At 39.9% G+C, this 17,751-nt stretch overlaps 1 protein-coding gene across 2 annotated transcripts; it reads right to left on the bottom strand.

Moving 5' to 3' along the window:
- Positions 1-1,520: 1,520 nt before the first annotated feature.
- Positions 1,521-17,353, bottom strand: FAM174A (family with sequence similarity 174 member A). 2 transcript variants are annotated; one of them, XR_008730217.1, is made up of 4 exons: positions 16,975-17,353; positions 7,402-7,536; positions 7,183-7,295; positions 1,521-2,058 (listed from the first exon to the last, which is right to left on the bottom strand). XR_008730217.1 is itself a non-coding variant. In XM_055698998.1 (3 exons), exons 1-3 carry the CDS (start codon positions 17,253-17,255, stop codon positions 2,037-2,039), a joined length of 438 nt encoding a protein of 145 aa, XP_055554973.1. In that variant the 5' UTR covers positions 17,256-17,351; the 3' UTR covers positions 1,521-2,036. The 2 variants fall into 2 exon arrangements, 1 of the variants encoding a protein (XP_055554973.1); XM_055698998.1 differs by lacking the exon at positions 7,183-7,295 and having other exon boundaries at positions 16,975-17,351.
- Between the last annotated feature and the right edge of the window lie 398 nt (positions 17,354-17,751).

Genomic DNA, 17,751 nt, shown 5'->3' with positions numbered 1-17,751 from the left:
CCACATAATTTTTTTGGAAATTTATTGTTGCCCCTTTTGCCCCAAAATTTGCTTCGAAATAAAAATAACCAGTTCTGTTCTGTTTTTCCTTCAGGAAAATCTCAAGACCCAGGAGATTAGAAACTGAGAGCCATTTCCAGTGTTTGTGACATAAACAATTCAAGTATCTATGGTTAGTTGGCATAATAGCTTCTCAGGATGTATTCAGCTCAAAACCTAGAAAGATTCTACAGAATTAATTGTATGATGTCAGGAAGACAGTCTTTACCGCTAGGGCTAACATGTGGCATATCACTAGAAGGATTAAAATCCAAATAAAGATTGCAATTATGTTTAGTTTTAACATTGATAGTCCCTTTTATATACAGAGGTAACATGCTTTACCTTCTATCCTTTGTTGTTCTCTTACCTGCAGCCTACGACACAGCTATACTTCACAATGTCTCTAGATTCCCCAGCTAAGCCTCTCTGAGAACCAGTGCTTTCATTTAGATTTTATCTTTACATATGGGCAGAAAAAGTCAGGTAAAAGAGGACAGGGCGCAAAATAAACTTGCATTTATTGTAAATACAATGTATTTCCCAAATACGTGTGGTGCAAGTGCAACTGTAGTGAAAATTACCTTAGGACATTGATTTCACATCCATTACTTCAGAGCTCATTGGAGTTGCTACTAGGGCAGATAAGGTTTCAGTACCGCGTATCAGCTGGCACAGGGCTAAAAAGGTCTATAGCTGACCCGCTCCATGCACCATCACTGCAGAAATAACCTCAAGGACAAACAGCATATTCCAATTTTATTCAAACACCAAGAGAGGACTGAAAAAAAAAATATCAGGAAATATAATCCCTTTTTTTCCCTGTAGCCCATAACACAGGAACTTTCAGGAAACGTAGCCAGCCTCACCAATACTGCTACAACAAGTTTATGCCTTCATATTAGATACATACAGAACTGGCAATAAATTTACAGAGTAATTTTAATGAACTGGAATTTGAATATTTGTATGCTTTATCAAGATTCCTGTGGAAACTGCAAGACATTTTTAAAACCAGGTCTTCCAGATCTTAAAGCTTGTTCTATTAATTTTTCTAGCACTAGTTAAAAAATAAACATAATTGCTGGATGCCAACTACATTCATATGAATATTACCACACATTTCATAGTAACAGCTGCTTCTGATGTCACTCTCTCATTTCAGAGTTACAGCAAATTTAGTATTTGACCTAGATTGTTTAAAGAGTACAAAAGTAAACAAGGGTACCCAGGAGGCTTGTATCTGTTTTACCGTGAGTCTGAACAATGACACTGCATGGACTACACAGCAGCAGTACCCTGAAGTCAGTAAGCAACATTTGTTCACACAAGTTGAAAATGGACCTTGCAAAAAAATTGACTCAATAGCTGTAATCAGTAGTCTAAACTGCAAAAAGATGTTGCAGTACTGCGTTTTACAAGATTGCATTAATACATTCTTAAAACCTATACTGTTGAAGTATCACGCTAATGGCTAGGAACACTGTAAATAGTTTTTATTTGTTCAATAAAGTTTACATAAAACATGTTAATTCAGTTTAAAAAACATCTCAACACACGAGGCAGTAGTTTGGCTTTTTATTTGCACAGAATAAATGATCTCCTCAACTAAAATCAAGTTCTAACAATTTTGAGGAGTCCACAGAGGCTATATTTACTTACAATTTAATATCAGCAAAAAAAAAAAAAAATTGTTAACATTCCAGATTACTGTAGAAAAAGTGTATACCACACTTATGGCATACAAAAAATACCCCATTTTCAAAAGTAATCTCCCTTCCAAATAAGTTTTCATTTTAGTGTCCTCTCTCCCCGTAGACTTTACATTTAGAATTCTCTATATACAGAAAGGTACAAGTTGGTACAGTATTTATTGCAACAAATTAAGGATGCCATAATATACACAAATTAAATTAGCCCCTCCAAACTGCATATACTTTTGCTTCTTAGTCCTTCCATGAAGCAGTCTCCTTCTCTGGTTCTAAGATTAAGTTCTTTCACTGAAAGGCACGTACTTCTCTATAAGAGAAGAAACAGATGCATTAAGCTGAAATGTTCTGTTCCAAGGGGAACTTTACCCTACATTTTTGAAAATCAAACATTATGAAAAACACAGAGATGTAACATCTTATTATTAAATCTGCCTGTAAAAACTCATAGTTATCGTATTACTGTGAAGCAAAGTGCCATAAAATTCCATTAATTTAAACTTCCCAAATACAGAGACAGCCCACTTACGAAAAAAGAAAACCTGAGTTTTTACCACGTTGGGAGATATTTTTAAACTTTCAAGGGTCTGAGTTCTTTTGAAACTGTTGTAACTCTTGGTAGCATTCCACAACTGGAATGCTATCAAAATCAGAGTAAGTGCTTTTCCTTGTGCAACAGTAGTTTGTGTGTAAAGTGATTTAATGAGGATTGTAAACTATTCGTATGACTGACCTTTGAAAACCAAAGATGTGATACTAAGATACTAAGATACAAAGATGTGATACTTCAGTTGAGATGTAGGTAAAGTTGCATGGTGAGAAACCAAACGTTAGATTTTCAGACTGACATTTAATAGTATGCTACTGAACAAAATGGCTAAAATATCCCATTACAGTAAGCTGCCCCAAAATGAAGATGCAGAGACTAGCTACATGGGTGATGAAAACAGTGGGAGTGCACTTAAATTGCATCTATGCTTAACAGAGGGCACCGTGAACGTTTTTTCATGTAGCTCTAAAAGAAAACAGCAACATTCCAAGTAATAACCTTATACAGGATGCCAGTATACTAACACTGATTTTAGGAAATAAGCCCATTTCTCTGCCTAGCCTTGGAAAGGGTCAAATAGGCTTACCAGCTAACCCAAAACAAGCCTATAGGGATTTCTAACATGCATATTGTGCCATAGAGTATCACCTTAAAAAAGGCCTGATTGTTTTATCAGGAAAATGAAAATATCAAGGAAAACAAAAGCAGAGTGGATACTAACGCAGTCTATTAATAGGTCATAAAGAATGAAGGAAAAAAGGCAACTATTTCCTATGTAAAACAGTATTTCTGTAATTTGTTGTCCATAAGAAATGTACATGAACCCACCAAAACATGCAGATTGGAATCTGCTGTAACCGTGATTAGTTTTCAGTGCTTTTATGAGGGTAAGAAACTTATAAACTGATTAAGCTGATTCTTGACTATAGTTAAGCAAAATTGCAACTGTGATTTACTTAACAAAGGACTAAACTCAAAAACCATTAAAGGTCCCTCTTTGTTCTCTGATCAGCTGCTCCAAGCCTGACTGCATATTTATGCTACCTTAAAAAAACCCCAACCAGCTATACCTCTGAATTACTGCAAGTGTCAGGACAAAGTGTAATGACATCTGAGAATATCTGAGTATCATTATCATCAAGTTGTCCTCAGTGACTCTGATTACTTACACATTTTGTACTCCCTTTGGTCATTCTTGGTTAAGCAGTAACATGAAGACAGACTACTAAGCTTCAACACAGATGCAGAAGACTTAGTTGAAACAAGAAAAAAAACAACTGAAGAAAGTACATTCCCAATTAAGTTTTTTTTTAAAAAAATAAAGTACTCTACATTAGTTTTCAAACTTCCCTCCCAGCAATGCCGTTGCTCTGCAAAGTTTGGAAAGCATTTTATCAAGCTGTTCCATAGAGATTTGTGGAGTACATTAACATGTTCAGCACTGTTCTCCTCCTATACACAGTTTCAAGATAAAAAGTAACATTTAAAACTTTGAGAGCTTCTCTCCATAAAGGAGAACACAGCAAGCTCTAAATATACATTAATGGGAGTATATTGACATTACTGACTAAACATAACTGAAGCTCTTGTTTTCTCAAGCTCCCAGTATCAAAATAATGACTTTTATAATTTAGGCACTTACTTTCGGAGCTATCTTGAAACAACAATAACATCTTCCCCCTTTATTATCTACAGTTACTCTCCTCTGAAGGTATTACTTCCAATCTGTTTAGTCAATTTTCCTCAGCAATTTAACAGAAACATGTTAAAATTAAGTTTGGTTAGATCAGTCAGCTACTCCAATAAAATTAACTTGCAGTTTCACTGGAAGGCTGACATTATCATCTCCTCTGTGAGCAAACATGAAATTTTGCAGCCCCACAAGGCAGAAACAAAGGTACACCTATGCCACAAGTTATATGTATTTACTCTAGACTATGACATGTTCAGATATTACGTGCCACTTCTCTCTCCACTTTTTCTGGCTCTTTGGACTTGGATCAAAACAACAGGTACTGCTTTTTCAGCTACAGCTGGATGCTTTTAAAATCAGATACTACTGACGTAGAAGTTCCTTCATCAACAAGATACCACAGTATGTGAGGAACCGTATTTATTAAAATAAATACTTATCTTACAACAGCTATGCCATCAGCTAAATGAAACACTACTAACGTATTCAAACTGTTTGGATCATATGTCATCCAAAGGCCTATTTTTTACAATAGTCTGGATCAGTAATCTACTTTAAAAATACTTCCAGTTTGCTTGGTATAGCTAAACAAAATTATGATCTGCAGTACTTCAGTTTGAGAGGGGCTGAGTATTTGGAAATTAGAACGCTGCTTTCTTTGGTGTGTTTCTTTTTTGTTTTGCATTGGGGTTTTTTGCCAGCTACAACACCAATGTGATTTTTTTTGTAGTTAACACAGTTAAGGGCAAGTGCAGTTCAAAGCCTACTGTCTACAGATATAAAGCGTTTACTTTAATGCAGGTTAATTTCTTAACCATAAAACAAATTAACTTCAACCACAGAAAGTGTAGTGGTAAAAACATTCATTTCAGACATGTTTTGACAAAATCCATATTGGGATCAGAGGTAGGGCAATCCATAAGACAGTGACTTCATTGAGTATGAGTTCCCAAGATAAATTTTAAAAAGGAATGACTAGAATATGCTCTACCTGATTGAATAACCATGGCAGAAATATATAGGATCCTTGGTACACACCTGTTCTGATTTTGGAAGTTCTCAGGTTGGTCTTTTTAGAGTGACAGGCCATCAAAAAGCATATGTACATATATATACACCCCAGTTTCACCCTAGCATGTTTGCGTGGCAAAAAGGGAGAAATAAAAATAAGGACCTCAGTCTACACCATACTTCCTTTTCTTATTGTTTTTAACTTTTGTTTCGTCCTTATACATTCTGTCAGGGACAAGAATAAAATACTCAAAGATGAAATAATAACTGAAGTAAACCAGAAAAGAACAGTATCTATCTGCTTTACATACTTTGGTTACTCTATAAGCTGCTGCAAGACTATAACTGCAAAATGGATTTGTAACAATTTAAAAATACTGTGCATATTAAGATACTTCTACAATAAAATACTTGAATGATCATTTTTTCTTCCTCAAATTGAACTGTTGAAATGTAGAATAAAAAAAAAAAACAAACCAACAGAAACCCACCCTCTGAAAACCTCTGATATTATTTTAGTGAACTTTCCCTTTAGGGTGTTCATAGCTTCTATTTTAATGTATGCAAAGAGGTTTAAAGAAACAGACACTGCCGCAGTTTTGTAGCTTCAGACTTACAAAATACAATCTTGTTTATTTTAATTTACAGTAAGCTTCAAAGCTATGAATTTCAGATTTCTCTGCAGAATGTGAATTTAGTTTAGACAGCAACCTACTAAGGTAAAAGAATAGGGTTAAAAGACACATGCTCCATTTCAGTGTCTGGAAAGCTTAATATAATCCCCCCAAAGCAGGTATATTGGAAGCTATTATAAGCAGCCCAAAAAATGAGAACATTTACCTACATGTATAAGACACATATATTTCAATACCACTTATTAACACAGCCTCCTCTGCACTAGAGAACACAGTACATATATTTCTATTTAACACATAGATAGTATAGTACCTTTAAATAAAATAGTGCTCTTGAGACATAATCAGCTCCTTGAAGCTTAACAACTACAACCATGCTCAATCTCCAAATAAGCATACAAGAGTATGAAGCAACCTCTAAACCATGAATACAACAGCATTGCTGTTAGTTGTGTAACACTGTTAATGATGACTAGCCATATTAATCGTGTTTATCCCTAGTAAAAAGGTTACTTGATAGTCCTGTAAATAAAGATTTATAAGGAATATCATGAAGTCTAATAAGTATGTTGAGTTACAAGAAAAGTTAAAAGATCTAAGAAAGCCATTGAGGGAATTCCTGGATATAATGTGACAATTAACTGTTACATAATGGGCATATTTTATACTGGAACAAGGCTAGTAACATGGGGTAACTAAGTGCCACATGACTCTCTAATACAGAGGAGTGGGAAGTGGAGGTATTCTGACTATTTTCTTCTACTGTATGGGGGAGAGAAAAAGGAAAGGGTGGTCTTGACTCATGAAAAAAATTTCATCTGAAAGATTCCCCCCAAGGAGACAAAAAAGACTGAACCTTTCACTTCCAAGTTCCAGAACTGCATGCCAAGTTGTTTCCTGATAAACAGCAGAACATCTGACTTACTACTCCAATACTTATAATTCATTAGAGACTTCATATATTGCATTTGTTGAATTGTTTTGATGAGACTTTAATTCAGTTTCACATTAAACAGTGCTGAATCAATTACTAGCTGTGGCTGGCAGAATTCATCATTTTACCGCCTCTGATACTTGACAGTAGCCCTTAATATGACCATTCTATGAAATAAAAACTGTCTTTGCATGTACAGCATGATGGCATTACTCCGTAAGCAAAACTTTTTTTAAAGTTTGAATTACATAAGTTTAAGTTTGGATTGATCACAATGTTTAAGTCTAAGAACAATAAGGAAATATAACAAAATTTTCCTGTATGTATATAGTTTCAGAAGGTGATTTAAGGATACGAACCCTTCTATGCAGCAGTACCAAATCTAAAACTTGTTGCTGGATCATTATCAACTATCTGCTGACTACTTCAGCAATGCACAAGACGAACAAAACTGCTAGAAGCAGAGAACTCATAGGAGAATACACCAGAAAAATTGAGGAGCCTCCAAAATAAAAAAAAAAAAAAAGAAAAAAAGAGAAAGGAAAAAGCTAGTTGTCAACTTTAACATAAGCTTCAGTAATGATACTGTATTTGTAACAAAAATATCCTACCTTCCTCTCCATTTCTCTGGAACTCACATGCTGAAGACAAATGGTGTTTATCTTCTTGCCCACTAAATTCTTGCCCATTTAAAATTCAAGTGATCTTGACATCCCTTGTCCAACTACATGCATATGAAACACAGTAGTGAGCTTTCTCAGTGAAACTGCTTACCATCCATACTCCTTCACTTCTATTGCTAGAAGTACCTTTGGCTGTTATATACAAACCTTCGAGGATGATTGGCATCAAACAGTGTTGTATCATCATCATCATCATCTTGCTCTAATGGGGTCAGCTCCATGTTTTCTATGTTTGTATCCAAAACTCCGTATCTTCGGGTTTTTCTGTTTCGCCTTCTGAGCCTGAAATGTATTTTAAAATATTTAAGTTCTATAAATTCTTCTCTACTTTCTATTCCAACAATGTTAGAAAACTATCCTTTAAAATACAGCTATATTGATACTCACCATAAATGTAAAAAAATTTAGTATAGGTACAGGTGTACACACTTAGCTCTAAGATATCGAGAAGTCAGACAACGCTAAGTGTCAAGAGTTTACATGAAACAACTAAGGCCAGTAAGAACGTCATCTGTAGTTTTGTACAGAATTACAGTAGTGAATGCAAAAAGCTTATACAGGCACTTGGTAGCTAAATGCAAGAGCCAGGTAAAATTACATGCAAAAGCACACTTCTAGCAGATCCTACAATGAGAAAAAAATTATCTTGCTACATATCCCCTATGTGTTTTATGCATCTTTTATAAAGCAGCGGATCAAATAAGAAAGAAACTCAACAGAGTTATAGCAAAGATACACACAAGTCATAGGTCCACATTGAAACACCATCATTTGAGAAATCTTTTATAACTATCAAGTTAAAAACATTGTTTATAATTACACTCTGGAATGAGAACTTGTAGAGTCAATGTCTTGTATGCTTCACAAAACACAGACCGAAGAGAGGCAGCGATCCAGATTTCTGGGTTAAGGGACAGGGCTTATCACAGATGAACTGACTGTTTGCATCTGCTTTTCTCACTTTCCGTGGCTTCTCTACGTGGGCCTGGGTCCCACATAAGCCCCAGACACACTCACGCACTGAACTGTTCTATTTGGCATTGCAGAACTATTCCTATACACACCGAATATGCCTTCCTCAAGTCTTTGAAGATCAGGAACTTGGATCACTAGCAACTCAGCACACACTATGCAAAGGCACTGATTTACAAAATGCTGACAAAGTCAGGTACTGCATACTAGCAAACAGCTGCTACATTAAAGGTATCGGACAAAAAAAAAAATAATCTGCTTTCTATGCATTTAGTGCTAAACTCAAATGGGATAGGAGCCTTCCCTTTTAGAAACTCCAGATCTACAAAACCAAGCTAGGTATCTAGAAAATGTGCCTACAACATTCAGGAACCGCAATACTGGATATTTCAGAGCTAATAATCAAAAAGATTATTTATGCAAAACATATTATGCTACTATAGTATGTACCATACTTTACTATAGTATGTACTATAACTTTAACCGCCTGGTAAGAGATATCAAATACAATATTGAGACTCAGCTTCACATTCTGTCCTGAATTCTGTTGTGCTTAAATAATTTTTTTAAATGCTTCTTGGAAAAGCGTTCACTTTTTCACACCAGGGTAACTTTGAAAGGACACACAGTAGTATCCAGTCTTGATTTAGACTATATTTCATTGTATTAGACCTCCTTTTGTAACTAAGAAGCAAACGTAACCTTGTTAGGATGGGAAGGGTATAAAATACACCTAATTCTTCAATGTGCTCCAACTTCTGATATTATATATAAAAAAAAAAAAAACAGCATGATCATTTCCTCCACCCCCAACTACGATTTGAAATAGCAGCAGCTGTTGTGCCAAGCATTTAAGTACTTTAGCACAACTTAAAAGTACGTAACGTCATCGTGTGAAGCTAAGGCTAATATCAAAGATGCAAATTTCACCTTTTTGCTCACAACAAAGTTCCTTCCATTTTTTTCCTTCATTTTATCTGGCCTTTAGTCCTCAATATAGAAAGAAGCTGTATATTTCAAGTACCACACAGAAGAAAATTCTAAAATTTTAAGATGGTGAAAACCATAGTTGTTTCATATATATCTTATCTTTTTGTACTGAAGTAGAAGCTGGGCAATTGGTGGTAGGACAAGCATTCCCAGACATTCTAGTAGTCTAGATATTATCTTGAACACAAATAAAACAGGAAATGAAGGAGAGGCAGTTCATGCTATTCGCAGAGTCAATATTTCTGTCAAGCTCACCATATACTTTACTTTTTTACTTATCGGGAAAAAATGAAATTGAATCACTACTGTGAGCTGAGAATAACCTAAAACAGTCATAGCAAATATCCAGATTGTGATAATGAAGAAAAAATTTATCACAAGCCTGGCACGAATTTCTAGATTCAAACAAATGCTGTTGAAAAAGTGGTAACAGAATTTTTTGTGACATGAAAACTTTCACTACATACAGATTAGTCAAAAGATTAAAGCTAAAATACTGGAGATGCTTATGCAACATGCATGTATGGTCAATAACTATGACAGCAGAACGGTCAGGAGTGTTAACAAAAACTTAAACCTTTTTACCCTTTGACTGTTAGGAAAACCTAGGACAAAATCCCATTCCATTAAAGTCAGTAGTGCTCTCTATGCTTCTCATGAACTAAACAGAGATAATTTTAATTTTTATAGTTACTATGGACTTTGTTACTTTATAGTTACTATAGTTACTTTGGCATCTAATAAGATAAAAGTTATGAAAATGGATTTAAAACAACATAAAAAGTCGATGTTATACTTCTACATGCTTAGTCCTAATCCTTCCTCAAATACAGCTAATAACAGTAGAGGAATCCATAAGGAAATATAAACAGGTATTATCTGAGTAACATCAGAAATGGCATAGATTTTTAAACTAAGAGGACAGCTAAATAAGAGAAACTAAGAATGCTGGTATTTAAAAAAAGGCAGAAAGTGTGTTAAGAAAATGAGATGTGAAGCAAAACAACAGGTCAAGTTTAAAGCACATTCAGTGCCTAAAGAAACTCAGAACTGCAAGAAACAGACTTGAGTGGGAAGAGTTTAAAAAAATCCCACCACCACAGAGTATGGTAAAAAACAGCCACTACATAACATGTGACCTCCTTTTGGGGTGGGATACAATTCCAAAACTGACTGCTGACAGAAATCTCAAAATCTCAGTCATCTCAGGCAGTACAATGTTAGCTTAGATCCCAGAACTTCCTTGTACAAAAAGGTATTCTAAACTACGTATTTATAAGTTCTTTGAATGCTTATCTGGTGTACCAAATACAAACATCTTCTGAACATGTCTGCCCAAAGAAGTAGCAGAAGAATCATTAAAAAGCAAAAAGCAACAGGGCAAGGTACCTTTACATAACAGAATTTTCTCATTTCCATGAAGTCTTGATAATTAATTGGTTTAGTTTTGTGTATCACCACATTGATGGGATATATTTTGAGAAACTGGTATTTTCAATGTCAAATTCTACTGCAGTTAGAAGTAAACCTCCTTCAAAGCAACAATAGAGTTCAAACACAAGTCTTACCTGCATCTGATATCAAGTAAAAGGATCACTGCAATATTTGTCCTTAATTCCATCCAGAAAATTAATTTTGCATAATAACTGTGTAAAATATTTTCTCCCAAGGACCTTTCTATTTATTTTCTGTGTAGAACAGAGCATTGTAGGATTTGCAGGATAATGGCTGCTTATAAGCCGATGTAACTTAAAACAGCTTCCAAATAATTTTTACCTTCTTTTAGGGGAATCCTGAAAAAGGAGATGCAAACATAGCCTTAAAACAAACTACTCAGTCCTTAGACTGTACCAGAAAGGAAAAAACCAAACCACTGCATGCATTAGAGAAAAACCTAGGCAAACAAAAGGAAAACAGATCTCAAACGAGATAGCTTTTCAATGCTGATAATCACAGAGAGAAGCTAGTGCTATCTATCAAGCCTGTAAATGCTTTCCAAAAAGTTCAAGACGTCCTCATTCTACTGTCACATTATTACACTCCATGCAAATTCAAGAAATTTAATGCAATTTAGATCTAAAAGGCTGGCATAAATCCACACTGTTTAATGCTGTGAGTGAAGTCCCACCCTAGGAGCACAAACACCAATACCATTTCTTAAAAGAAGACCGATAAACACATCAGCAGCACTGGTGTAACAGAATTATTTAGAATAATACAAGATTGACTATGACTCACAATACATATATAGAATTTCTATCATGATTACACACGTCACATACGGCATACTTATTGCATATTGCAAGCTTAATATAGAAATGTCTCTAAACAATAAAAATGTTAGCACAAAATGACATTTTCCTGTAGTCATTCCCACCTATATAAGGGGAGACCAAACAAGCTATATTACACTATCCTAATTTGTCCAGGTGTAAGGTAGCACTCTTGCAGCAAGCCACAAATACTTCAAACAAGATCAGTTCAATAAAGCAGCAATTGCTAATAACCTTGTCCTTTTAGGTGAAGTGTCTTTCTATTAGCAGCTTTTTACTTTTAGTAAACTCTACAATAAACCAACCTCCTCAACTCATCACCCTTCAGCTTCACAGTATTTTAGACAATTCTGAGTATCTGCCAAGGAATCTGCAGCTCTCATCACCTAAACCCAGAGGTAAGTCATACTCATGGACCAGTAATATGCCTTCTCAGAAGTGAAACTCAGATTTTCTTGCTCAATAGTTCCAAAGACAGACTACTTTCAAATAGGCAGATGAGTTACAGGCACACACTCACAGCTCTGCAAAAATGGAAGAGTTTGGTAACGGTCTGTAGACAGAACTAAGTTTTTACCTGTCCCAGAGTCGAGCCAGTGCTTGGAAAGTTCCATGCTAAAGTTTTCTTATATCTTGTGCTACAAAATATGCTACAGTTAACTCATATTCTCCCATTAAATCATATTTTCAATAAAAATCATTTTTCCTGAACTATGAGCTATATTCATTACAAAAAGTATTCTCATAAAGTAATTACTTGAAGTGGGCTTTTCTTCTGCAAAAGTTATGCATGAACTACAGATTTCACACCCATGAAAGACATTCAGTAATCATCCTTCAAAAGGCTTTTAAATAACTTCCTAGACATTTATTTTACATTAAAATCATGATACACAATTCATACTGAAACATACTTTGAATGCTTCACTTAACATGTCAAATTATGTAGCCCACTTTTCCCCTAAAAAGAAAAGTTACTTCACCACGCCTGCTGTGCCCTGTTTTCTCATCACCTGAGAAAGAGGGCAGGTACTTCTTCCTACATAAACGTGGAGTAAGACCTTTCTCTGGAAAAGGACTCGTTAAAAACCCCCAGCTCTCCAGCCAGAGCAACAGGAGAAAACCCAAAAGGATACATGAATTGTAACTTCAGCTTTTCTGTGCATCAGAAAGGGCTAACACATAAGGTATTTTATGTAAATATCAAAACTATGAAGCGAAAAAGGTGATAAAACTACACTGATAGAGTGAACAAGGCATCACTGTGTCTCAGTTTTCTTTTGGTGGATATGCTGCATGATCTCGGACTTCATACTTTATTCTTTGCAATTCTTCTATTATAAAAGGAGTTTGGTATATACCAGAATCAGGGTCCATAAAAGCCCCAGAATTCTGTTTTAATTGGCAGAATTAACTACTGTAGCAAAACAAGTCTTTATACACAAGACCTTCAAGGTTACTCCAAGACAAGGGAGTCTAGAAAAGACTAAGGCTTCATTATAATAAAGATTGCTTTCACCAAAAGTGATTGGAAAAAAAACCAAAAAAAGCGTCAACACAAAAAAAGCCCAAACCTTTCTTACTGTAAGTGATAAAACACAGGAACATGTTGCCCAGAGAGAGCTGTAGAATCTGCATCATTAGAGATATTCAAAACTCAACTGGACAAGGGCTGAGGAACCTGCAGTAGGTGACCCTGCCATAAGCAGGAACTAGACTAAATCTCTAGAGCTCTCTGACAGCCTCTGCCACCCTGTGCCTTGTCCATTTCAGTTGTCACAACTATTGACAATACCTCCCAAATTAAGCTTAATGTACCAGAAGAAGGAGATGTGCAAGCAGCCCATGCTTTATAATCAGGGGGTTCAAACATGTCCACATACAAAGCCAGAAATGAAATTAACATTATTTTTTTTTCCAGACAGAGGAACTGCATCATCAGTAGTATCACCTGAGAAGGCTAACAGGAGATTGCTACAGAGTACACAACCATTCCCAACCAAAATCCATATCCAAAAGTGGAGAGTTGTTAGCCACATTACTGAAGTTGTATCAGCTTGCAAAATATTTTCCTGAAAACACACTTTCAGTGCACCATCTTCACAGAAAGTCACATGGCTCTGAAAACAAAAAACTCCTACCTTTAAAAGAACGTATAAAATTGATAAAGGCAGACATTGGTACCTTCTTGAATCAGGCAAAGCTTTGGCTCAAGGTATCTCAACAGAAAGTAGCTAGATTTTCTAGGTAAAGTCTTTACCAGAACTTGAAAAAATTTACGTTTTATTTTAAATTTACAGAACTTTCCTCTGAATAAATCAATATGAAGTCTGTGTATATATTAAGCTAGAATACAGTATTTTGGTTGGAAGGGACCTACAAAGACCATCTAGCCCAGGGGTCCTCACACTGTTTAACCAGGGGCCGGCACGGATGCAGTGGCAGGCAGCCATCTGCGGCTGCTTGGTTTCCCCCCCGCAACCCGCGGTGGGGGGGGCAGGGGGGGGTCTGTAAATACCGGGGGCCGGATTGAGGACCCTGGGGGGCTGTACCCAGCCCGCGGGCCCTAGTCTGAGGACCCCTGGTCTAGTACAACTGCCTGACCACTTAGGGCTGACCGAAAATTAAAGCATGTTATTAAGGACACGGTCCAAATGACTTTTAAACCCTGACCACCTCTCTAAGCCTGTTCCAGTGTTTGACCACCCTGTCGGTAAAGAAATGCTTCCTAATGTCCAGTCTAAACCCCCCCTGGCACAGCTTTGAGCCATTCCCAGGCGTCCTGTCACTGATAGCAGGGAGAAGAGCTCAGCACCTCCCTCTCCTCTCCCCTCCCCCCGCCCCCCCGGCAGCTATAGAGAGCAATGAAGTCGCCCCCAGCCTCCCTGTCTCCAAACCAGACCACCCCAAAGCCCCCAGCTGCTCCTCACAGGCCATGCCTTCCAGCCCTCCCACCAGCTAGGCTGCCCTCCTCTGGGCACATTCAAGTACCCTGACATTATTTTTAAATTGTGGGGCCCAGAATTGCACGCAATACTCAAGGGGAGGCCACACTAATGCCAAGTACCGTGGGATATTCACCTCTTTGGACCGGCTGGTTATGCTGTGTTTGATGCATCCCAGGATGCAGAGGTTTGCCCTCTTGGCTGCCAGGGCTCACTGATGACTCATATTGAGCCTGTTGTCAGCCAGCATCCCCCAGATCCCTTTCTGCAGGGATGCTTTCCAGTCACTCCTTTTTGCATTTATATTTGTGCCTGGCATTTTGCCGTCCCAGGTGCAGAACCCAGCATTTGCACTTGTTAAAGTTTCATCCTATTAATAATTTCCCAATGCTCCAAACCATCTAGATCTCTCTGCAAAGCATCTTGTCCCTCCAAACAGTCACCAGTGGACTCATATTGAACTTACTGTCAACCAGCACTCCCAGATCCCTTTCTGCTGGGCTGCTCTTCCAGCCACTCCTCTCCCAACCTGTGTCCAGCATCACTCCATCCCGGGTGAGAGGCCGGCATTTGCTCTTGTGAAATTTCATTCCACTGATGGTTGTCCAATATTCCAAACTCTCTAGATTGCTCTGCAAGACCTCTTGTCCCTCAACAGAGCCAACTGCACCTCCCAGTTTGGTATCATCAGCAAACCTGCTAATGGTGCATTCAACTCCTGCCTCCTCATGACTGATAAATACATTGGATGGAACTTGCCCTAAAATTGAGCCCTAAGGAACACTGCTGGTGACTCGTCACCAGCCAGATGTAGCCCCATTCACTACAACACTTTAAGCCCTGCCATTCAGTGAATTCATCATCCAGTGCACTGTGAACCTGTTCATCCCACAGCTGGGCAACTTGTCCAGAAGGATGCTGTAAGGGACAATATCAAAAGCCTTAGCAAGATCCAGAAAAACTACATCCACCACCTTCCCTTCATCCACTAGGCAGGTGACCTAGCTGAAAGTTCATAAAAAGCCTTGAAGCTTTTATGTCTGATAACAATACATATGGTTTCATTGCGAGAAAGTCTTTCGGAAGGAAACTAGGAGGTTTGTACCTAAACCTTAAATTCCTTATTACAACCATCAGCAAAAATATTCAAGTCATAAGTTCAAATTCAAAAGTATATGGTTCATCTACAAATTTCAGAAGCAAGAGGCAACAGAAAGATGCAGCAGTATTACAGAACATGAGTTTTAACCTTCCTGTTTACAGTATCACATAGGAGACAACAGTCCAGTTTCAAATGCTGAAGAGCAATCTTCCTATGGCCAAAACCAGAATATCAAAAAATTGCCACTTATGCAGAAAATAATGGCAGTAGATGAGAATTTCCTTTCCCAGCTCCTGCAATGAGAGGTTTTTTTTTTTTTTTATTGACTTGGTCTTTCCATACTACTACTCAGAACTCCAAATCCAACAGGCTCCTGTTAGGAGGTTAGGAGGAACAGAAACACTGTGAAGTGTTCATATTAATATTCACTTGCTTAAAAGATTATGCCATTTCCTTTAAGATATGGTATCATCAAGATACGGATTCAAATGAAAGTATGACTGAAGGCTGCTCAAGAGTGATGTGTAAGCGCTACAGAGCAAGCAGGATATCCTAGTCCACGCGGAGTGCATGTCTCAGTTAAGCGTCCCACACAGACCACTGTCTTTCAGCTATGTTTCTGGATTAAATGATGAAGGTACTGGACATACTAATGACCAGTATATCTAACTACAATGAGAAGTGCTTGCTGCATAATCTATACGCTTTATGCATAATCACATGCTTGTGCTTTGTCCCAAAGAGTTCACAGTTTAAGCATGAGAAGTAGCAAGTAAAACTGCAAAAGACAACAAAACACGGTGACAAACACCGTAATGCATATCATGTTATGCAGTCACTAGTTTCTGTTGAGAAACAAAGGCAAATGATGCAAGCTTTTTAAGGGCCCTTTCCTGAAGAAAGTGCAAACCAGAGAATTTTACTGAAAAAGCAAGCACAAAAGAAAGATGTTTACTGACAAAGAAGGGGAGATGGACAAATTCGGTAGCCTAGTGAGACAGCTGTTTCCAAACAGGGCAAAAATGACCCACAGAACGCACAGAATTAAATTCAGCTGGACGGACGGCTGTCAACAGTGACAAGTCCACTTGAAGAGAACCGGGGGGCGCCAGGAGAAGCCCAGCACAGACGAACGGTATCACAGCCGCGAGCGGAGCCCGCCAGCACCTCTCCGCCCGCAGGCGGCGGGGAGGCGGCAGCAGGCCTCTCCCAGGCGCCTCAGCCGGCGGCGCCCCCCCAGGCGGCGGAGCCAGGCCCCGCTCGCCGGCCCCCGTCAGCAGCCGAGGGGACCCCGACCGCCCACACGCCGGGCCGGGAGCGGCGCGGCGCTGGCAGGAGTAGGGCCGGCCCCGGCCCGCTGCCTCCGCACGGCGGCCAGCAACGCCGCCGCCTGCCCGCTCGCTCCCCGCGGCAGCGCCGCCGCGGCCCCCGCCCTCACCGCACGGTCCGGATCACGAAGTAGACGATGAGCGCTCCGCTAGTCAGCACCAGCACGGACAGGGCGCGCTGGGTCATGGGCTGGCCTTGCTCAGGCGGCGCCGACACCTCCGCCAGGCGGCTGCCGCTGCTCCGCGTGGCGCCCCCGCCGGCCACCTCCGTGGGGCGAGGGGAGGCAGTGGCGGCGCTCCGGCGGGGAAGGGCGGCCGCCGCCGCCACCTCCCAGCAACGGGCAGACAGCAGCAGCCCCGTCAGCAACCAGGGCAGCGGTGGCGTCCACATGTCGCCCCCTCCTCCCGCCCAGCGCCGGGCCCGACCCCCGCTGCCGCCCAGCGCGGCCTAAGCGCGGCCGGGCCCTGCCGCCCTCTGGCCTCCGGAAGCGGAAGCGCCCGGCGCTGCCATGGAGGCGCCGGCGGGCATCCCGCCCCGCTGCCGGCTGCGGGGACGCGTCGCGGGGCGGGGCCTGCCGGGGCCGGGGCTGAGGCGCGGGGAGGCAGGTCGGCGGGAGCGCGGGTTGCCTGGGCCGGCCCGCCTTGCCCCCCGGCACCGCAGGGTGCAGCCGGCTGCCGAAGCGGGCCGCTTCTGTCCCGCAGCCTCCGCTGAGCCCCCGCCGGCAGCTGCGCAGTGGCCGGGCCCGTCGGCTGCCGGGCCCCGCGGGTGTCTGGGGGTAGGGCCCGCGTGGCTGGGCGGCGGGGTACGCGCAGGGGCCGGGCTGCAGGCTGGGCACCCACAGCTGCCGCTTCTGCCCTGTGCCTCTTGGGTGGCATTTTGGCGTTCA

Source organism: Falco cherrug, chromosome Z, assembly GCF_023634085.1.
Source record: "Falco cherrug isolate bFalChe1 chromosome Z, bFalChe1.pri, whole genome shotgun sequence".
Taxonomy (NCBI): Eukaryota; Metazoa; Chordata; class Aves; order Falconiformes; family Falconidae; genus Falco; species Falco cherrug.
The sequence above is the reverse complement of the archived record's forward strand: the minus strand, read 5'-3'. Positions and strand labels throughout refer to the sequence as shown.

Excerpts from the sequence above, each read along its gene's own strand:
- FAM174A (XM_055698998.1), bottom strand. The coding sequence starts at position 17,255 with ATGTGGACGCCACCGCTGCCCTGGTTGCTGACGGGGCTGCTGCTGTCT. Across the intron at positions 7,537-16,974 it reads TTCGTGATCCGGACCGTGCG|GCTCAGAAGGCGAAACAGAA; the intron begins GTGAGGGCGGGG and ends AATACATTTCAG. Across the intron at positions 2,059-7,401 it reads GATGCCAATCATCCTCGAAG|AGAAGTACGTGCCTTTCAGT; the intron begins GTTTGTATATAA and ends CTTCTCTTATAG.